General features: G+C 37.8%; 4 protein-coding genes across 5 annotated transcripts in view; 1 reads left to right on the forward strand and 3 right to left on the reverse strand.

Annotated features, from left to right (window-relative positions):
- Nucleotides 1–4,638, reverse strand: part of gprin3b (GPRIN family member 3b) — a 9,060-nt gene extending 4,422 nt beyond the window's left edge. The window contains exons 1-2 of the mRNA XM_020591830.1: nt 4,576–4,638; nt 207–271 (exon numbers count right to left, since the gene is read on the reverse strand). The gene's annotated coding sequence lies outside the window, so the exon portion shown is untranslated. The remainder of the gene's footprint in view (nt 1–206; nt 272–4,575) is intronic.
- elmod2 (ELMO/CED-12 domain containing 2) lies at nt 3,323–12,655 on the forward strand. Of its 2 annotated transcripts, none has more exons than XM_020591832.1 (9): nt 3,323–3,724; nt 5,464–5,611; nt 5,703–5,731; nt 6,518–6,615; nt 6,744–6,873; nt 7,431–7,564; nt 10,676–10,744; nt 11,029–11,162; nt 11,290–12,655. In XM_020591832.1, exons 1-9 carry the CDS (start codon nt 3,530–3,532, stop codon nt 11,454–11,456), a joined length of 1,104 nt encoding a protein of 367 aa, XP_020447488.1. In that variant the 5' UTR covers nt 3,323–3,529; the 3' UTR covers nt 11,457–12,655. The 2 variants fall into 2 exon arrangements, with proteins under 2 accessions (XP_020447488.1, XP_020447489.1); XM_020591833.1 differs by lacking the exon at nt 3,323–3,724 and adding an exon at nt 4,647–4,731.
- On the reverse strand, nt 12,622–16,261 carry ucp1 (uncoupling protein 1). Its single transcript, XM_020591750.1, is given in 6 exon segments — nt 12,622–12,757; nt 12,865–13,045; nt 13,389–13,490; nt 13,612–13,809; nt 15,703–15,901; nt 16,119–16,261. Coding segments are annotated over 6 exon segments (942 nt in total). The 5' UTR covers nt 16,245–16,261.
- A 2,700-nt stretch (nt 16,262–18,961) lies between these two features.
- tbc1d9 (TBC1 domain family, member 9 (with GRAM domain)) overlaps nt 18,962–22,969 on the reverse strand; it is a 26,891-nt gene continuing 22,883 nt past the window's right edge. Inside the window, exons 19-21 of the mRNA XM_020591767.1 lie at nt 22,121–22,189; nt 21,880–21,983; nt 18,962–21,004 (exon numbers count right to left, since the gene is read on the reverse strand). Coding sequence (XP_020447423.1) covers nt 20,201–21,004; nt 21,880–21,983; nt 22,121–22,189 — 977 coding nt within the window. The 3' untranslated portion in view covers nt 18,962–20,200. The remainder of the gene's footprint in view (nt 21,005–21,879; nt 21,984–22,120; nt 22,190–22,969) is intronic.

Raw genomic sequence — 22,969 nt, forward strand, 5'->3', positions numbered from 1 at the left:
TGCAAAACGGCAACATACATTAAAGTGATGCGCACCACCCAATAAATACATACATCATGTATTCTAGCCTACATTTGTAGACCTGTTCCACCTCACTATCTCAAAAGCCACTATTTGCTGATTTGATTTGACCTTGCAGACGAATTCAACATCTGACACGAAAAAAAAACCCCCACAGTGTTAATGATAAAAGGAGGATGCCTTACCTTGAGAGACGCGTTAGGTTCCGTATCGTGGGGTACCGTCCGTGTCACTGAGATGAGGCTAAACCCTAGAAATGAATTTGGGGAATCAACGCTGTATTGGTGACACCAAGCCACGCCTTCCACCAGAACATGGATCTGGTATTGATCCTCTACAGGAAAGCGCACAATTCAAGCACCCTGACTGATTGACCGGCCGTGCGCAATGAGTCACCACTGTCCGACCAATGGATGCTGCCGATGAGGTCTTTATTAATGTTGCCTCATGCTTGGAAAAAGTGAACCTTTCACAAAATGGACCTCTCATGATGTGCGCTATCCCAGACTGAGCTGGTCTAGGCAGCGCAAGCAACGTGGTGCAGCAGAGTAAACCAGATGAATGGATGAATGGGGGTGAAGATGAGAATGGAGACAGTGCTGTATCAGCCGCAGGGATCCATAGCGGGGTCGCTTGCTCTTGAAATGGATTACATTTAATCTTGGCACTAGCCTTGGTCTCCTGAAGCAGCCTATAATATTTCTAGAAGATATTTTTATTATGCTGTGCCATTTTGAATCATTCAGAAACTGATTTATGACTAGACTGTGTACCCTGTCTGGTGTCTTTATAGAAGGATGTGTTAAGGTATTATGTTTCCAAATAGGTTCAGATATGAAACCGAATATTAAATATAAAGAAATTTAATTAATTATGGGGTTTTTCAGAGGTCTGCTGACATGCACTCACCAGCCACTTTATTAGGTACACCTGTAGAATTGTATGCAAATCAATGCAACACTTCCGCCTTAATGTTCATGAAGCTCAAAATGTTTCACATTTTGCTGAAATGATCATAAATGTATAGATTCATTGCCAATAAAGGCGATTATCCTTATCCTTATCCTTATCAATTACATGTTTATTATTGAGGTCACAGTTAAAGGTACCGGAATACAGTATGTTTAGAGGTATCTTTATATTTTTGTCCTCCCCAGCTATATACATTAGAGGATCAGAATATTAGGAACTTAGGAACTAGTTATTATATTATATAGGTTTCAGTGGATTGGTAATATACATTTTCTGCCAGTGCATAGAAAGTGAGCATGTTCTTTCTGTGTATTATTTGTTACAGGTCAACAGTGGCATATGTCTAGACTGGTGGTTCTGGGAGAAAAATAATTCAAAATAAAACTAGAATTACAGTCTAATTCACACCTTGATCTTTGACCTCTGACCACCAAAATCTAATCAGTTCATCCTTAAGTCCAAATGGACATTTGTGCTAAATTTGAAGAAATTCTCTAAAGGTGTTCCTGATACTTATTCATAAGAATGGGCTAGATGAACAACGTGAACACATAATGCCTCCAGCCTGTTTGAAGCGCTGGCAGCTCACATTGCATTTTGTAAGAAACTGACATGCTGTTGTCTTGTGGATACGGGCATAGGACAGGAAAAGTTCTTATTACCTTTGGTAGTGCTAAAAGCCTATTTTGTCATTAATTTGGAGGACTTGTTGGTTTGGTCAAAAATATTAAGGATTCCTGCTTTGGTTTTCTCTTACCTAAGCCCCTGTAGAGAGACATGTTGGAAGAAAGAGACAACAACAATAACATTTAGGGTCTGTATTACAGTGATCACATCTGAGTATATTTTAATCTCTCCAGTGGTGGCATAAAATAATTTCTTAGCTCACAACAAAATAAAATGGTTACCATGGGGGATTCAGTTTTCTAATATAGCCTGGGACTGAGACAGGAGCTCCTCTTGGAATAGAGGGATTGCATGGGATAGACCTGCTGTCTTTTAAAAGCCCAGAGGGACTGATTAAGTGAGAAGGTACACTGCGACTTAATTACATTTGAATGCACCAGCAATTCTGGATAGACTGCATGCATCACTGATTTGCCAGACTTCTGCTTCAGGGTGAGGGCCAGTGGCCAGTTTGGAAAAAGTGGGACAATAGGCAATGCAGATGTGTGGTGTGTCGTCACCATATTAAATAGTAGCTGTAGATATCACACAGAAAGTGTAAAACTATTTAAGGATAATCACCTTTATTGGCCAAGTATGTTACACACATTTCATGGTATCTATAAAATAATTCTGACTTAATAACAAATACTATTAACACAGTATGATCGAAATTTTGAGATCAGTGCACATAGTCATATTGTGGATCTAGCATCATCTTGTGGCTAATCTGGGAAAAGCAGGTACTTTGTTATTTTGGGTTCAGTTAAATATAACCAAGCTTACCTGCAGACTCATTTTCAACAAAAATAAAACCAGTCAACAAAAATCCTACCAGTTTTGGTCTATAATTTGGGCTCTGAGTAATGATGAGTCAGAGGGTTAATACTCCAATAATAGTAAAAGAAAAATTTGAATGATAGGTTGTCTGTATTCAGCTGTAGCTGTGAAGCACAGTCTGTGCCAGGGGTCACAAATGTACAGTTTTATTGACAATTTGCTGGACCATGGTCACAATATTTTAGGGTGAACCCTAAAATATACAACTTCAGTTACCAAAGCTTGCTTTCTTAGATTTATTTTGAAAGCATGTTGATATATGATTTGAGATGAGAACATGCAAGTTACTGAGAAATCATTATAGTGTGTTGTTATATATTGCAATTACATTATTAAATAATATATGTATAATTAAATTATTTAAAGTTTTGTTGTATATTTATACATGATAAAATATACAACAAAACTGCAACAATAAAATACACCAAAGTAAATTACTGATATCTGAAACCTGTGCTTACGTGGGTTCAGTAAACCTACTACTTTCCACCTCTGCAGTGCATGCTTGATCCCGACATGCCTACCCGAAGAAACTGCAATCACGTGGTCAGCACTCAGCCAAACACTCAGTCAGTGTTGATCATAGCTCTGGCTCTCCTTATTTTGTCTTTATATGAAGATCAAGTTCATCCCAGACTAATAAACAAATCCCCATCGAGTCAAATTAGCTGTATGAGAATTTACAGTATTATTTGAGCCGGATAAAAGCATGTTTCCCTGAATTAAAAAACAGGACTCAGCTTTTGTTGGGGTGCGTGGCGCATGTTCCACGAGCCCTTAATTACCTGTCCCTTGTTTATGCAGTGGTGCAGACTGGCGCCGGCAGTATCACGATCACGCTGCAGCAGCGTTCAAAGCATAGGCTGTCGTGTGCTATGTTCAAAGACGTTGTGTCATTCAGCATTAAGAACAAATTCAACATAAATTTCTTGAAGTGTGCTAGCCATTTTGGGCAGAAATCGAACTTTTTCTGCTTCTAAAAACTGACATAATATACACATAACTGCTAAATATAAGTATTCATGTCTATATGCAAGATTGTTCTTTTTCCCAAGTGCGTGCTTTTACTAATAATGGCCCAGCTAACTCTGGTGTGAACATGAACACATCAGAACAAGACTTGTCAAGAGGAACGTTGCTAACCTTACTACAAGGCTGGAAACTTGAAAGTGAAGCTAAGTTTGGGTATATCTTTGTCTGGCAGTGTTGTCTCTTCAGCAGAAAGGTAAGACTTCATCTTTGTGCTAAATACTACCAAGCACGCAACACTTGCAATGCAGCTTAATCTCTGTGAATGTAACGCTAGCTAAGAAATAACTTGATAACTTGATTTAGCCGAATACAATGTCAACTTGTTGTTTGAGCCGGGGGCTGTCATCTGAGTTTTGGTGCTAACGTTAGCTAATTTAGTTATTTTATTAATCGCTAGTTAAACTAGTTTACTACCTAGCTATCACTTCGCTAACGTTAATATACGGGTGACCTAATTTCCTGCTAAAGTATTACTAAACTCACCGAGTCTTATTCAATTGATTGGTCACGTTTGCCTACAGTTAGCATTAGCGCTAATGCTAACGTTAGCTAGTACAATGCTATTGTTTCGGGGGTGTGAATGTTAGCTTTCTCAAGCTCTCCTCTTGCGTTCACATTAACACGATCCTGGCTTTTTGTAGATTCTGTATTTGTGTTTTACTCGCGACCTATGATCAGCACATTTTCTAATTCATCGAGTAATGAACTACTGAGGTTTTAAATGCAGAATATGCCATTGTCGTTATGATAGACACAGACTAGTCCGATTCATAGAAAGTGTCGAGAGAAAATTTAGGCAGTGGAGGAAAGTACATTTACTCAGCCACAGCACCTGAATACGGTTTAAGGGCACAGTGGATTCAGAAAGTATGCAGATGCCTTTCCTTTTTTGTTCATTTAATGTGTTGTGGACTCAATCTGGAATTGATAAAATTGTATTTCTATCCATTGCTATGTACTTAATTACCCATGATGATAAAGTTATATCAATGGTCATAGAGTTGTCTGAAAATGTATCAAGAATCAAAAACTGAAATCTCTTACTTTCAAAAGTATTCAGACCCTTCATTCAGTACTTTGTAGCAGCAGGTGCAGCTGCAAGTCTTCTTGGATACGTCTGTTTAAGCTTTGCACACCTCGATTTGGGCAGTTGATCCTATTCTTCATGGGAGATCCACTCAAGATCTGTCAGACTGGATGGTGAGCGTCTGCGTACTGCCATCCAAGCAATTCAGTTTGCAACAGCTGCAGTGCATTTGAGTTCTAGATGCACCTGATGGAAAATTAAAGCAAACAGAATGCACCATTCTGATAGTCCTGCCCTGAAATTTCACTGCTCTGTGTGTGTTATGGGTGTCACGATGCGTGTAGCATGACGCGACACCTGCAGTGTATGTTGTCCTTAAGAGATTGAAATGAACTGTAGAATACAATGGCCAGATAATTGTGTTGGGTTATGTTAAAGGTATATGTTTTAGCTTTGAGGTTATAATAGTGGTGGTATTGTACTGGACTGCATTGTATTCAGAGGTGTTTCTAATATTCAGCCCCTTTAATATGTACTGTAAATAGGGGGAACAAACAATTAGACATAACTCTTAATATAATGCAGTCCAGTACAACATCACTGACTATGACCTCAATAAGAATATCATTTAATTTACACATTTCCATTATACTGCTGGGTAGTTTACTAATTTGTAGGACATTTCTTGCACCATGGAATAAAAATCGAGGGGCTGCTACATACCGTCTGATGCAGGACCATCCATCATTAATGGCAATCTGAGTCAAGCACCCATTTTAGGCATGTTAACAAAGTGGCCTTTCAGACAAATGGTTAAAATACATATTAAATAGCTTATTAGACTGTGAGATTGTTCTCCTTGAATTCCTTCACATGATTGTCTTTTTATTTTTTGTGTGTTCTAGAAAATGTTGGGGTATATCTGGCAGTATGTCTGCACATCCTTCCTGAGATACTGGGTAAAGTGGCTATTCAGACATCTGACGGGGAAATGTGAGCTACAGAGAATATGCTCTGGACACAAGCCTGGGGCCACAAGGACAACGAAAGCAGGTGAATTAAATCAAACTACATCTGGTCTGCTGTTATTGCTTATTGTATATAATTCCCATTATATTAATGTGCCTCTTTTGTTTTATTGTAGAATACTCTCTGCAGTCTTCTAAGAACAAGGTGAGAAAATGTTACCATTGTTAACTGTCAGCTTTTAGTAGATAGTTTTTTGGATTATGTGGATGTTTTTTCTCTGATACACTGGGTTGCTCCTGGCCAAAGTTAGCATCTGTAGATTTGGTTTAGAAACAGCATTCAGTAAGTTTTTGCCTTCAGAAATATGAACAACCTAATGTGCCTCCCATACAATAAATTGTAGGCTATTATTTTTATTGTTAATATAAACAAAACTCTCACAGCATGTGTTGGAAAGCCAGGTGTAGCATTGAAGTCAAACAGATGTCCTGCAGAGAGTCTGTATCAAGTCCCTAGTATTGAGGTAATGTTGTCCTTTTTATGAAGTTTGGACAATAATCTCACTGGGAGATGGATGCCTGATGAATTGTAGGTCATTTATAAATTATGTGAGCCAACATAGTTATCTCATACTACATTCTAAAGATTATGTGGGCTCACATTATCTTTCAGGCAGTTGTATGTGTGAACGCTATCTCCCGCAGGATTAATCAGTCTTTATCTGTCACTACATTTGCCAAGCGTAGATGAATTGACTCTACTCATTATTTATGGTGGGCACTAGATAAGCAGTTCAGTGTGGTAGCAAGAAGTGCTTGGTCAACTTTTTCACTGTTTTTGAGGTTGACTTAGAGAAAAACATTTTTTCCACTGTTGTTGACAGCATAGTTTATACAATAGCTATTGTGCTAGTTTTCTGTCTGCTGACTCATTGTATCATTGTGTTTCTGTGACTACCTCCTCACTCTTTTGTGTTTTCTTCCTCTGTAGGTTTTAAGAGGAGCTTTAGAAACCAGCAAGGATAATTTAGAACAATGTGTGAATCAAATTATGAAAGAGAAGAATGTGAAACCCCAGAACGATCCACTGTAAGGTTACTACATAAGAGCCACTTTGAATTTATTTGTCACCTTCACTTCTTTTATTCTCATCATATTAGGTTTGTGTAAATCGACTGTAGTGATTAATTATTGCTTTACTCTCAACGCTTTTCTAGGTTCAAGGGAAGTCTACACATCTGTCTGTTACAGATAACAGGATACAGCAGTCTGTTTATATCCGTGGAAGACTTGAGAAAGGAAGTTTTCAGCTCGGAGAACCCAGAACATGAGGCCATGCTTTTGAAGGTATGTCTCCCTCTTTCTGGATCCATACAACTGAAAATGTATAGCAGTTGTTGTATATGAAGTGAATAGTGAATTGATAGTTGATTTGATGGACAGAGACATAGTTTTTGTCAACTTAATATCTCAAACTAATAAGCCATAATAACTCAGTTGGCAATTTATTAGGTACATCTAACTAAAACAAATGCAGTCTAATAACAGCAGTCCTAATTTCTTAGTGGTGATGATTTTCAGGTTTTGTTGAAACTATTTTGGAGAGGTGTTGATTCAACTGTATGATCATTTTGCAAGAGTGCGTACAGCTGCTAAATCACATGGGTTTCTATTATTTTGGCCAACCCAATCTCTGAGACTAGGCTAAGTAACATTTCATTTTATGTTAATTTTATAAACTGCCAATTAGGCATTGACACATTGAAAAAAGTTGAAGCTTTATAAGCAGAAATCACATTTTTAATTTTTGTGAAATTTAAGAGATAATATGTTACAGTATTGATTATGGCTATGTTCGACTGTATTCTGGCAATTAAAATCTGCAACACTGTAATTATCCACAGCTGTGGGACTTGTTGATGCCAACAGTCAAACTGGAATCACGGATAACCAAACAGTGGGGGGATATTGGATTCCAAGGAGATGATCCTAAGACTGACTTCAGAGGAATGGGCATGCTAGGCCTTATCAATCTTGTGTGAGTACTCACTGAATAATAACGAGAGATGCACTAAAAATAAGTAGTTTATTTCGGTACATTTCATTAAAAAAGACATTTATGCTTCTCAGAGATATTATTTTGAATAAGAAGCAGCAGGAACACCATCTCTATTAATCCAACATGGAGATGTCGTTTTGATTTAATTTCATTCAGATCAAATCAGTGTAACACTGAGGAGTATAACTGATTTTAAATCTTATAATTTTCTGTAAATGTATAGGTTTTGGTTTCTTCAGGTCAGTCTTGCCTGAATTGTAAGGATCCATTTCATGGTAAATAATGGTTTTAAAAAAATCAGTAAAACAAATAAATGCAACAAAATATAAGTAAAGATAAAGCAGGCCATTGAAGCCAAAGTTATTTCCTAGCTGTGTGTCAACTTACAACATGCAATCTGAAGTTGGAAAGGAAATCCACGCAGCCAGTTGGACCTGTACAAACATGTAGCCTACATAAAACTGCAGCAGTGGTCATCATTTACATTTCATCGATATAATGGACGTTATGCCTTTAAATGTCAACTGTTGTTTTAGAGGCTGGTTGATGAGAGTTTTGGGGTAAAAAAAAAGAAAGAGAAATACAGTAAAGCTTCACAGATCCCTGTCAATAATTTATCTGCCTGCTAGCCTATGTTGTAACATAATGTACCATCACTTCTCAGCAAATGAAAGCTGAGGCAGAATATTGAAAGGAAGAAGTACATTATCCTCTTGAGACTACTCTATTGAAAAACAGATTTATTAAACCTCTAACTTGTATTTAACAAATGAGATTATAGCTAAGATGATATTACTAACCACTCAAATAAACAATTTTGCAAAAGGTGTATTTATTTAAAGCCTCTCCTGCTTTAGAGAGCCAGGCTTGATTAATTTAGTCTACTGTAGACCTTGTGATAAGTCAGATAGAAGAAAGCATTTTAATAACAAAATGTGCTGAATTAATATGCGTAAATAAACACAAAACAAGGCACGTGTGATTATTCAGGTTTCCCTGTAGTAGTCTGTGCCCTTTATTTAAATCTTCAGGATGCTGAGCATGACTTAGTAGGGATGATGTATTGTTGAAAACACCATGTGTTTAATTTATTTATTTAACTTTTACCAGGAAAACCTCATGCCCCGGTCAAGACAAACAACATAAACAAAAAAGCATTGATTATAAGTGGTATGGTTCAATAAACTGTGCTTCACCACATAAAAATGTTCCCACACAAGCGACGTGCATCTCTTTCGTTCTCCCTCCATCTTCCAAATTGATCTTTCCAAATATCAAACAGGCCATGTATAGCAGCGGTCCCCAACCTTTTTTGTACCACGGACCGGTTTCATGCATGAAAAATTTTCCGCGGACCGGGTAGTGGCACGGGGGTTCCAATAACAAAAACCTTTGTCAGTTCATAGTATGTAATCTGAATGCAACAATTACACTTTATATTAGGCAATTACAATAATTCTACACTATATCAACTCACCATAATGCAGAGTCAGTGGGAGCCCTGGGCTTGTTTCCCTGCAACAAGATGGTCCCATCTAGGGCTGATGGGAAACGATGACACATGCAATGTGCCCCTTATGTCCAGTCTGCTCCGTAATTTTGTCTTGGTTGCTGTCACTGCAGAAAAGCCCGCTTCACAAAGATAGGATGTTGGAAATGGTAGCAGGGTTTTCAGTGCTCTTGTGGCGATTTCAGGATATTCTGGCTTGATTTTCATCCAGACTGGGCTTGTTTCCCTGCAACAAGATGGTCCCATCTAGGGCTGATGGGGAAACAATGACACATGCAATGTGCTCCTTATGTCCAGTCTGCTCCATAATTTTGTCTTGGTTGCTGTCACTGCAGAAAAGCCCGCTTCACAAAGATAGGATGTTGGGAATGGTAGCAGGCACTTTTCCAGTGGTTCCCATATAAACCCCGAGAGAGTGTTAATTTTAACTCTAAGAGAGTTAAATTTGCTATTTCAAATTTGCTGTGGAGGTCGTGGGCTCCTCTTCTGGCTCCTCAGTTGGCCTTTCCCCTTTGAAAAGAAGCCCTTCAAAGACGTTTGTTTTTTGCTAGTTTGCGGGCTTATTTTTTTAAGCAACGTATCACGTGACGTCGTGACCGACACATGCGTCTTGACGTGTCAAGGGGCACAGGTGGATGATACGTCGTTTTTCATAATAAAACATCTTCCAGACTCTAAAAATCAATGCAATGGAAATTATATAAATTATTTATTCTTTCTGTGCGGCCCAGTAACAAATGCCTCACGGACCGGTACCGGGCCACGGACCGGTGGTTAGGGACCACTGATGTATAGTATATGTCTTAAACAAAGACCCACAATATCATTCTGGTCGTGACACTTTGCATGACATTTACAGGTAACTAGAAACACTTACCTAAGGATCAGAGGATCAAACTTGATTGATTATCAGGTAACTGACTCAGAATCAGTAGTTGCAAATGTTCAGTCTGCTGTCCAGGATTCACCGTCAGATTGTCCTCTAGCGGTGAAACAAATAAAATTTGAAATGTTTCATGAAACAGTGTGAAACAATGACGTGACTTGGCCACTTTGATACAAGCCTCGAATTAGTGCTTTGAAACAGAAGTGTCACAAGTGGTTCAAAGTGTCCATATGCTGTTTTGAGTCTGGCCATCACTACCTACATTGCCCACAATGCAGCTCAACTACCCACAGTTTGGTTAGCGATTTGGGTGTATTGTGTAGTGACCTATGTAGCCTTGAACCTCTAGCCTCAGCAGAGATGAGGAGTGGGCTTCAGAGGTCTGGCAGTGCCACTTCAATCTAAGCTCTGGCCCCCAGATGTTTCGGATGTTCAGCTGAAATTTCACTTAGGTAATTTATCAGACTTAGTATAACTCCCTCTGGAGGCACAAAAGGCTTTATACAACTTTTTGCATATGTGAAAACTGGCTTTGATGTGTAAAATCACTGGAATTCCCCTTTACGTAGCTAGGATTATGTGAAGTGAATACTAGATTGCTGGAGCACATGATCTCTTCTCTAAATTAAATTGTATTTCCAAACTATACGACTGTAAATAATGGATATGCTATAATGTTTTTGCTCTGTTACAGTTTTTTCAGTGAAAACTACACAGAAGAGGCTCGTCAGGTGTTGTCTCATGCGAACCATCCTAAACTAGGGTATGAGAAATTTATGTATGAATGTATTTTGTCAGAAGCTTGATCTTCCTAAAATCATTGCATTATTATCATCATCAAATCTAACAAAAGACAATCTAATCATCTTTATACAGTTCTTATGGCTCACCATGCCTTTCATATATATACACTACCAGTCAAAAGTTTGGCTGAATTCAGTGACAAAGTGTGTCCAAACATTTCACTGGTAGTGTATTCTGTGTGCAGTACTGTTACCTTTGCTACAGTATGTACTTCATTCTTATCTTTTAATTTTACATATTTAGGTATTCATATGCCATAGTTGGTATCAACTTGACAGAGATGGCGTACAGCCTCCTTAAGAGTGGTGCTTTGAAACCCCATTTCTACAACACAGTACTGGGCACACCTGAGCTCCGGCACTTTCATCAGCTATACTGTGAGCAGACATTACACCACTGTTCTGTCCTTCTTTGTATCTGCTAGACAAATACTAAACAGCATTTTCTAATGGACAGCTATCTGTTTTAGAAAAAACTCCCTTAAACACATTTCTTCTCTTCTAGGTTACCTGGCATATGAATTTGATAAATTCTGGGTGGCAGAAGAACCAGAAAGCATCATGCTATTCAATCAGTACAGAGAAAAATTCCATAACATAGTCAAGACACATCTACAGGATCCTGATGTGTCCCTCGCATTAATGGTCCATTCAAAAAACAAACCTAAATAAAGGATTAAAAATAAAGTTTTAAAGGATTCCCCCTGACCTCTCCATAGCTCCTGATGTTGTTTGGGTAGAAGAAAGCAAGAGGCACAGGTTTAAAAACACGAAGAAGCACGTAACTCCCATTTCTCAAAATTTAACGACTAATTCCTAATATATTTTTGATTCATTAGTCGTGCTCAGTTCATCTCGTCATAGTGTAAGTCAAGGGTTTTCAGAGAGCACAAATTTAACACCCTATACCTCAGAAATGGACATTCCTATGATTCATTCTGTCATAGAGGGGAACTGAGAGCTACTGCAGTTAAGGTGGAACTGTTTAATGTGATGTGCTTTAAGCACTTTCATTAAACAGTTAGACAGTTGTTGATAAATGGTAATTAAGTACCATATTTTAACTGTTTTCTTTGTATTTGTTGATACATATGTCCTGCTCAGGAATATTTATATCCAGAAACTATGGCTAAAATGTATTCTAAGGAAGTGATTCCACTGAGCTGTTCTCATCCTAATAGTTGTGCATGGCTAAACATGTCCCCCTGACGCCATTAATGTCATCTGCATTAATAATATATGTGATGTGGAACTCAGAATGGTTGTTTGCCTCCCTTTTCATAAATGTGTCCATGTCTGGAGCGTTATTGCCTTTTCATGACGTGTCATTTTTATGCTGTAATTTGCTTTTGAGGAAGTTATGTAATGATGAACACACCTTGCTCAAAGTTAATAAACATTTAGATGTTTTTACAGTTTCATGGGCAAGTTAAAGAATCAAGCATGGTGTCTGTAAAACATCTTTGGGATTTACAAAATGGTTTTAATATAAAGGTGCACTCGGTTAAGTTGCCCGAAACATTTAAATGGCAGATTAAGTTTTACACATCTTAAAGTGCAGCCATAACCTCCCTCAGGAAGTTACTACAACCTTGTGTTCATATCATTCATACTTGTTGTATTTGGAATGGGCTCAAATTATAAATATAACAGAAGTGGGACTTTTATACATAAGTTAATCATAAAGTCAAACATAAATGATATTGTCCAATAGTCCTTTTTCAACAAAGGACTGTCTTCTTTGTCACCACAGGACAAAAAAAATGTTGAATAAAGCCAAAACAAGAATTGATAATTGAAATTCAGTGGAGTTCAAGCTGGGTTTCAAGTTTTACAGTCAAACTTTGAAACAGGAATCTCAATTTGTGGCCTCAATCCTCTTCTTGGTGACCATCATGGCCCTCTTGATTTGCTCAAATGAGACAAACATAACAATGTTCCATGATCCTAACCTCAGAAACGAGGGCACGAATCTACAGTAAAACAAGAAGAGATGTTAGAGGTTTGGAGTAAAGAACAAAGGCTAAAATGAGCTTTTCTTAAATATTTTTCTGTCAACAAACAAATGATGTGTGCTTACCCTTTGTAGAAAGCAGTTGGCCCCTCTTTAGTTAGCATTGTCCAGGCACAGTTGATGGCGCTCTTGTACTGACCTGGTGGTGAGTTCATGTATCTGGTTTTCACCACATCCACTGGGGAAGCAATCACTGTGGTAACAAAGCCGGCACCAAACGCAGATACAAAATGGCACGGTAGATTGTCTATGGAGAGAGAGAGTTGAAAAGATTGTGAACCAAACAACTGAAGAGCATGATTTATAGTAACTTAAAGGCCTTTGTTCTCAGCTGAAACCCATGTCAGCAGATATGTAATCTTGAGAGTGAGGCAATATAAATGATAGAGATAAAAGGTAAAATGTATTTATAACAGTTGGAAGGAAAAGTATGGCATGTTCTGTATCAGCATGTCTGTTGTTATCAGCCGTGGAGTTGAAGGGTTGAGAGGGTGTGTGGATTTTAATCCAGTCAGCTGTCTCTCTGGGGTGGCGTTGTGTGCTGTATGTGTGTTTACTATAGCTTAGTAGACATACATGAGCTCTCTCACCTGACATGAGGTTATGTTTAAGGATGGCCTCCTTGATCAGGTCGTATGTAACCAGCTCTGTACAGTTGACCAGTGCGTTTCTTGTGATGTTGGGTAATGTGCCTAAATAAGCCAGAAAATAATAATAATTCTCACACTTTATCAGTTATTTACAAAGAATTTGTCTTTTTTCCATGGCACTCTAAATATTAACACATTTTTAAGCATGCTTTCTAAATGACACCTTTCCAGAGCCCACGTAAGCCCTCGTTCTGGAAGATATGTTTGTAAGCCTGCATGGTGCCATTGTAGCGACGAGCCACTCCATCCAGGTTCATCTGGGCCTGGAATCGAACCTTGACAACATCAGTGGGTTGTGCAAAAGACACTGCCATGGCACCTGTGGTGCAGCCAGCTAGGATACGTATAAGTACACCTGGATCTGGAGAAGAACAGACAAGAACAACCACAGGTAAAATGTGAGTAAGCACATTCACTCAAATACGATTTTGATGCATTTTGTATTTCCATTTTATACTACTTCATACTTCTACACCAGGAGATTCAATAGGAAACTGTACCTTTTACTCCACTACATCTATTTCACAAATTTATCTACTAGTTACTTCATATGTCAAGATTTTAAATGTAAATTATATTACCATATTATTCAAGGAAGACTAAAGACTACCCAACCATTTATAAAGGTGTTAAAATTTACTTTGACAACAATAAAATGCTGATTGCATGTTAATGAATCAGTATTAATATTCTCACAGTACATTATACATGTAAACCGTACACTGAAGGGGTCATTCTTCATAATGAGTGATTTTGATAGTTGAATTTCATTTTGCTGCTAGTACTTATGTACTTTGAATGCAGGCCTTTGACTTGAAATTTAGTATTTTATTCTTTAGGCTCTATTTTTATTATAAAGCCAATTCCGGCTCTTTTTAAACCAGGAACTCAAGGTGTTAAAATTTACTTTGACAACAATAAAATGCTGATTGCATGTTAATGAATCAGTATTAATATTCTCACAGTACATTATACATGTAAACCGTACACTGAAGGGGTCATTCTTCATAATGAGTGATTTTGATAGTTGAATTTCATTTTGCTGCTAGTACTTATGTACTTTGAATGCAGGCCTTTGACTTGAAATTTAGTATTTTATTCTTTAGGCTCTATTTTTATTATAAAGCCAATTCCGGCTCTTTTTAAACCAGGAACTCACCAAGACGAAGTAGACCACTTGGATTATATAAAAAATAACCGTGCTGGTTTATTCAGAGAATCACAGGCAAAATTAACATTACACGTCCAGATCTCTCCCACCACCAAACCTGCGCGCAGGCAGCATGGAGATGAAAGACCGGGTCAGTTTTGATCAATCCCACGTCGGTGGGACCTGTGGCCCACAGAGCTGAAGGCAGTTTGTTCAACAATGCTTGTGTTAAAGGATGATCAATGTCTTCTCTGTTATGAGTCCTGTGCAGTACACACTTTTCCAGTGACAATGTGAGCTGTGAGCTATGCTCAAGAGCATAACATTGTGTTGCAGGAGAGTACTGCAGGTACTTGTTTTGTGTGTGTGTCCAATCTGTAGCCTCCACACAATTCTGCACCATGGGTCCTAGATTTTTTGCATAAGCTCCAGGACTAGGAACAACAGAAAAAATGTCTATGAAACAAAAAAGTTTCACAGTAATTCTCATTTAAAATATCAAGCAGTGTTATTGCCCTCAGATCTAAACCTATTATTACATCTAATATTTACTTACATTAGTGTACTTTATTTACATAGAATTATAATTACATGTCAGTATTAGAATTCTACTGCTGTTACTATTACTGTATCTGTATCTGTTGTGAAGCCCCTTGAAATGTGGGTTTGTGATTTTGGGTATGACATGCATGTTTCATCAGAGGGTTTTTGTATGTGCTGTTGGACATCTAATTTCATAAATCATTTCTGTCATCAGGGATATCAGAACCTTTGGAGTCAGTTGCCTTTGCATATTAGATTGGCCCCATCAGTGACTGTTTTTAAATCCTCACTTAAGACATACTATGATGCCCTGACTTATGACACAGCTTGATAGCTGTAATTTAGCTTTTCTTTTATCTTTTTTTTGCTTTTAAATATATTTTGAGGGATGTGGCTATCTTTTTTTTTTTCTTCTCATGTCAATTTTATAGCTGTTTTATGTTATAGTATGTATTATAATGTACAGCACTTTGGCCAACTGATGTTAACTGTACATACTATATTTAGAAATATAATCATAAAAAAACTTGCAAGTACTTTAAACGTACTGTAATCACTTACTGTCTTTTCCACCTGTGTAGAAGTTTTTGACGTTGTCATAGAGGCCGATTCTGACAGAGGCAAAGCACACTTGTCTCTGCAGACCAGCCACCAGCCCGTTATACAGAGACTTGGGTCCTTCTGTTCGGATCATGGTGCTGATCGTCCCAAACACCCCTCTGTAGCGGATGCCTTGAACTGCCTTCTTCTCTCCCTGAATCTGGGGTCACAGATTGTACTCAAGGCTAAAACCAGCTTTACAGAAAAGTAAAAAAGCCTTTTAGACTAAATAGTGCTACATCTAACTATATAAAATTGTCAGAGTGCACCTTTGATTTAAGGGTATTGACGTGGACAGACTGGTCAGTCAATAGTAACCAACATCATGCTGCGTTCTTAAGTTTTTTCTTTCTTTGTCAGTGTTCTTAAACAGATACCTGTAGTCTGACTTTGGCTGTGTCCAGAGGAAATGTGACGATGTCAGCTATACAGGCTGCTGCTCCAGCACTCGCCATCTTCACCCCGAGTGGAGGAGGAACATCTGACGGTTTAAATCCTACCATGTTTTCTGCTACCTCGTTGACAGGTATGCACACACACACACACACATACAAACGGTACAAATCGTTGCAGGATTCTCTTGTAAAAAAAACCTGTATAAACATTAACCTCATATACTAATCATTTATCTTAGTGAATGATATCTTTCATGGACCAACAATCAAAGTAGATTGATAAATCATACTTACCTTGTTTGGGTAAAATTTAAGGTGCCTTTTGATTCTCAGTTTTTTGTTAGCAGGCAGGATTTGATAGGCCAGATTTTAATCCACAAAAAGTCCCACTCCATAGAAAGGAAAGAAGCTTTTTTTTTTGCCCTGTATTTATATATTTTCTGGCTGGCTTTTTTATGACGTCCATAGAGAGGCGTTGCTGTATACTCCAACAGACCCAGGTCAAATCAAAGTCCACTGACTGTCACAAAGTCAGTTTACCACACTCAGACACACAGCGCAGACACTTTTCAGAAAAACAACTAATTCCCATTTCTGTGACTGTAACATCAGTATTGTTTCATCTAAACTGTGGTATGTCTATAAATTATAATTAGTATCTCTATAGGTATTTTCTTGCCTTACAATCAGCTCTATATCTATGCTTGCATTTGCATTCAGTAGAATTAGGAAATAGCAGACTTTCCTTTTGTTCAGTGACTTGTCACTGACTTAGAATTAAGAAATTATTCACCTTATTAGATCACGTGTCTGCACTTGAAAACGGTCATAATAAAGCACTATCAGGTGGGTTAATTTGAAGCTTGTCTTTGCTCTTAGCCAATGACGTAACAGGGGATGTGAATGAAGAAGAAAGGTTTTGGAGCTGATTGGCTAAATGGCAGCTTGTTCAGTAGACTTTGTAGGCAAACCTCATGTTGTGGAAGTGGACAGTGATTTCAAGAAAAATAAAAGCTCTGGTGCAATAGAGTTGAGAAAGTTGTGACATGAACTAGTGACTGAAGTTCACCATGGAGCAGATAAGAACTTTGCATCACTCCATATTTGACCAATCAGCTGTTTGCAGTGGTCATGCCTATTTCATAATACTTTTATCCAACCACTGTAGCTTCTTAAACCGAATGGAAATTATTGGAAAATTAGATTTTGGGAAAACAAAAAGTAATGTAACATTTAAAAAGTGAGCTCAGTTGCAAATAATTAGTTTGTACACATTGCTAAAACATGCAGCCTAATACAACAGTCCTGTGGCAAATCCTAAAGCCTTTGTTGTTTTTGTTTTTGAGGTGTTCTTTCAGGACTGTGGTTGTTTTAGAGGCTGTAGTTTATGGCGCTGTTGAGCTGTATTGTGCTAGAAGGTATTTCAATTTAATTCTATTTATTCATTTTGAGTTTTAGGTTTATAATAATGTATCTACACAGAGAGAGTCAAAAGTAAATAAATATACTGTTTACCCTGGTGCCAGGACACTCATGGCATAACTAGCAGTGACACAAGTTAATATAGAGCCAAAACTGTCAAAGTTAGATGATGACACCAATATTTTCTTTGTGCTATCATGTTGTTCCTCCCATTAATCAGTAACTATCGGAAAATACAAATGAGATAGTGTTATTTTCATGGTTAAACCAGACAATAGTTTCATTATAGACTTCCTTTTGAGTTCAGAAATGAGGATTTTTGGAAGGAAGTGTGTGAGACAAAGGATGTGAGTGATATTTCTGACAATTTTGATAAAACATGTTCCTGATTAATTAATGCTGTTTTTCAGTGTGTCTGACGGGACGCGTCTGTTCAATCTGCTGAGTGTCCTTTTGTGATCAAGCCAAGCTGTGATTGGTCAACCTGAGCCACAACCCCAGTGTGTTTGGTCCATAGAGAGAGAGGGAGGGTGAGTGCATGTAACCAACAACATATTAATACAGTTGTATTTAAGGTGCACATTGCTGTATTCTTTCTCTCCAGAGAGTAGTGTATTTTGCTACAGTTACAATTTCCACTTTGTATTTAAAAACTGCAAGATTTTGAGCTCAAATTGTCTTTTAAACAACGAAAAGAATTTGGACTCAAAATTTTGTATTTAAGAGTATTTTAACAGAAGCACATGACAGTGATTCAAATCCTTTGGGAGAAAGAACTCAGTTCTTGGTTTTTTTTAATTGCGTCTGAACAAGACGTGTGTGCTTTTTATAGTGAACATGTTGCAGAATTAATACAGGTTTTACAAGATTTGTAGTGTAAGATGCATTCAGATCCTTTAAGCAGTAACACTATCCTATTAAAATTCTCATTTGGAAGTAAAACTCCAGCATTATTAATCTTGTGTTATGCTGGAAAATAGCCCATCTTAATGTTGTAGCTGTTTGAAGTGGAACCTTAACTACTGTATATCACAGGGCAGTTTTTTCATAATTTGATCACATGATTTGTATCTAAAAATCATACAATATAATTAGTAAATGAAGATGGCAAATATTTAGTTAAGTGTAGTGGAATAGAAGTATAGCTTATAGAAGTGCTAGACGGACACCAGACCAGCACTTGTTAGAACCACTAAGAAATAATGCCAGTTTTACTTAAATTATAAATTTGCTTATGTTAATTTGTAAAATGTCAGTCTAAACTAGATAGCTGCTTTAAACAAGTAACTACAAACAGTGATTTAGCTTTGCATAAGAGATGCAGGCAAAGAGCAAATGAAATCATCAAATTTGCATCCATTTAGGAATGATATCTTTAGGAAATTGATATCGGTAGCTCAAATGACCTACCAGATGGAAGTAATGCTGCCCTTATTTAGCAGTATTTAATAGTGGCACTAAAGCTGATAAAGTTAATGTAAAAGGCTTAAGGCACCTTACTGTGCAGCACTGAATCAGTCAGACTGTACTTTTATTTAGAGTGATACACAATTCATCAGAATCCAGATTGATAACCTGGACATTTAAAATAAAAAAGAAATATTCACATATAAACAACTTAAACAGTAATAAAAAAAACAAAAATGTACAGGATCCAAAAACTAAAACCATGTTTTAAACAAAAAGGAAAAAAAGGCCAACATTTTACTTAGAGGTACAGATGACAATCTCTAGGAAGAAGGCAAATACATATTAGTGGCTCACATTAGGTTGTAAACAAAGTTCAGGCTTTTCATTTTACAGCATGTATTAGTGTAATCATCTTTTCTTAGAACACATACCTTCCTTTGAATTCCTGAAACAAAGCATTTTTGTCCAAATTAACTGCTGAGGCATGAGCTATTTGCTTATGAATCAAAATTGTGGTTTCTGATTGTAACAAGTTCTTTGCAATTACCAGTAATAAATTAAGATAAACTAGAGCAATTATTGGGAAGATTATAGTATTTTAAGAAGGGAATCTCCAGGAAATCAAAAAGGTATGTGTGTGACAAAGAGAATATGATTTGCTAAAGTGACACATTGCGTTAAAGTGATGTGGAGCTGAAAAGCATTTACACATAATTCATCCTACTGTACCACAGTTTTCACAGGGTAGTTTTGTATCTTTCCATGTCATTTGATGAGAAACAAAAACTTTGGATTAGTAGAATGTGGAATCAAAGTACAGAGATATTAGGTAATCATATGTACTGTAGACTATCAATATCCTAGATTGGATCTAAACTGGATTTGTGGACATTTACATCTACATAAGCCAAGTTTACTAGAGCTTACAATATTAACTACTAATGTTTTATAAAGTACAGCTACTACATGTACACCGATTTCATCTGAGCAAACCTTAATATTAACACTTTTTTCCTAGCTGAACAGAATCTACAGTAGTGATTGTTATAACAAAAGTCTATCACATTGGGTAAAATACATAGTTAAAAGCAGCTTTTGGTCACATTCATTCATCTATCATACAATTTACACTTACCTTCACTCCCTTCTAAAACTCAGTGAAATATTCTATTACTGCCGCATGATAATTGTTTTTCCTTTTTAAAACAGTCTGAGACATCTGCTGAGGGACTTCAGCCAGATAGCGAGATCTCATAGTCACTTGTTGACAACAGGGGACGCCCGACTTTATGCACATTCTTGGCATTAGTTATACGAGCAGCCACATCCACTGGCTTCTCAAAATAATGCACCAAGGCCTGTTCAGTGAGCACAGATGCCAGAAACTGCTCAAATGTGATGGCCCAGTCTTTATCAACACTGGTGCTGTGAGGCAGTCCTCTATCGTGGGGCCCACCACCAAGAGGCCGGTTATTTCTTTCACTGTTGGAGCCACTGTCGCTGCGCACCAGCACCGTGTCATCTGCAATGTCTTCACACTGCAGTTTTTCATCCAGCTCGTGGGACCCTGCGCTGAGCACTGAGTAAGATGACATTGAAGTATCATCTTTAGTTTCATCATCTGAGATAAGCATGGCAGATGATGTGACTACATCTTTGGGAGAGTCTTCCTCCAGCTTGATGTCTTGCATAGGTGGCACCTGCTCGTTCCCTTCTTCCCCTTTTCCCTCGGGGCTTGGTTGGTTCTCCATATCTGCAGGGACAAAGGCATGGCTCTGGTCCTTCTGCTGGAACACATCAGCTAGCCCAGCCTCCTGTGTGGCTTTGGGATCTGTGCCATCTGCCAGACACATGCTTGGCTCTGATTTACCCACCATGTTATGGTCCTTTCTACCAGGGGAGGAAAAGAGCTTTCCCACCTCTCCCATTTCCAGCAGCAAACTGGTGACCGTGGCTGTGGCGTGATAGAGCTCCTGTTCTGCAATATCCTCACTAAACATGCTGTAGAGGGTCTTGCACAGCTCAATGAACTGGGTCTACAAGTCAAAAACAGGAGTCACTGATAGTTGTATACCTACTTTATACAAAAATCATTACAGCAGGTAACGTCTTACCTACAGAAGCACATTGTTTTCACCAAAGAAAAAAAATTGGAGCATCCTATCTTGTAATTATGACTTACCATCTCATACTAAGGTAATGCAGAGGTTGGAACAGTGCAGAACTTTTCAATATCCCAGCAATTTAGTGATGGTTGTCAGTATATAGCCACAGTGAACTGTTATTAGCTAATTTGACATACTTACTGTTCCAAAATGTAAAACAAATACAGGCTAAAAATGGACCTCAAACTTGCTGCCTACAGTGTAACTTGCTTTATACATGTACTGAACAAGAGTTGGAAAGGTTCAGAACCTGAATGAGAAACATTGGGCCTTTAAGATTTCTTCAGTATTTATGTAATTGTCAGTACATCTAATAAATAGCATTAGCAAATATTAGCTGTTAATAGTTAATTCAGCAAACAAATATAGGCTGAAAACGGTGCCTAAGCTGCAGCCCACAGTAACTCAGAGGCCAATGTCAACATTATATTTGCCGTTTCTTGTAAAAGTAGGATCTATTCACATGATTGAACTTTTAACATTTAATGTGAAATTTTCCAAAATACTGTACAAAAACTTAACAGTACACTTTTGCTATGCACTATAGGAATCACTGAATTACTTTGATACTACTGAATTTGTTAAAGTCTGATGATTTTCAGGCAAGTTCTGCCATGTTTTAACCACTGCGTTTTCTCAAGTATGAGAAAAAGATCTCAATTTTGAGATCAGTTATAAAGATAGCAAGTCAGAATTATGAGAATCATTCAATTTCTTTGGTGAATGGAATGGGCTTCTGTATTTACCTGATTCAGCTTGGGGAGATCTTTTGTGTTTTCTAGTTTATGCCTGGTCTCCTGGTTCCACAATTTCAGGTAATGGCGGTAATCAGGAGTGTTCAGTTTCTTCACTGTGAAATGTACAAAGATTGTGTGGTTAACACTGAAAGGTATTTTAATCAAACTATTTTAAGCATGAACACAGTATTAGACCTATATATTCAGGCTTTATTTTATTTCTAGTTTAATAATGGATTATGTTGCTTACCTTTTTCAGTCTTGAATGTAACTCTGACAAAACCATCATCTTTCTCAGTTCTGCACTTTGAGTCATGGCCTGAGAAGAAAAGAGGGTGATGGGTCAAACATTAATATTTGTTCAACACCAATTCTAATTTCCTGTAGTTAGACCAAACATTCAGTACCAGTCTTCAAGTATATAGTGAGGAACAGAAGTATTTGAACACCCGGCGATTTTGCAAGTTCTCCCACTTAGAAATCATGGAGGGGTCTGAAATTCACATTGTAGGTGCATTCCCACTCTGAGAGACAGAATTTAAAAAACATTTCAGGAAATAACATTGTATGATTTTTAAAGAATTTATTTGTCTTGCACTGCTGAACATAAGTATTTGAACACCTGAGAAACAGCAAGAATTCTGGCTCACAAAGACCTGTTACTGTGCCTTTAAAAAGTCCACCTCTACTCCACTCATTAATCTAAATTAGTAGCACCTGTCTGAGCTCTTTAAAGACACCTGTCCACCCCACAGTCAGTCAGACGCCAACTACTACCATGGGCAAGACCAAAGAGCTGTCAAAAGACACCAGAGACAAAATTGTGGACCTCCACAAGGCTGGAAAGGGCTACGGGGCAATTGCCAAGCAGCTTGGTGAAAATAGATCAACTGTTGGAGCAATTGTTAGAAAATGGAAGAGGCTAAAGACGACTGTCAGTCTCCCTCGGACTGGGGCGCCATGCAAGATCTCACCTCGTGGGGTATCACTGATGATAAGAAAGGTGAGGAATCAGCCCAGAACGATAGGGAGGAGCTGGTCAATGACATGAAGAGAGCTGGGACCACAGTTTCAAAGGTCACTGTCAGTAGAACACTAC

The sequence above is a fragment of the Monopterus albus genome, unplaced genomic scaffold, assembly GCF_001952655.1.
Source record: "Monopterus albus unplaced genomic scaffold, M_albus_1.0 scaffold15.1, whole genome shotgun sequence".
In the NCBI taxonomy this organism is placed as follows: domain Eukaryota; kingdom Metazoa; phylum Chordata; class Actinopteri; order Synbranchiformes; family Synbranchidae; genus Monopterus; species Monopterus albus.

Excerpts from the sequence above, each read along its gene's own strand:
- elmod2 (XM_020591832.1), top strand. The coding sequence starts at position 3,530 with ATGCAAGATTGTTCTTTTTCCCAAGTGCGTGCTTTTACTAATAATGGC. Across the intron at positions 3,725-5,463 it reads GTTGTCTCTTCAGCAGAAAG|AAAATGTTGGGGTATATCTG; the intron begins GTAAGACTTCAT and ends TGTGTGTTCTAG. Across the intron at positions 5,612-5,702 it reads CACAAGGACAACGAAAGCAG|AATACTCTCTGCAGTCTTCT; the intron begins GTGAATTAAATC and ends GTTTTATTGTAG.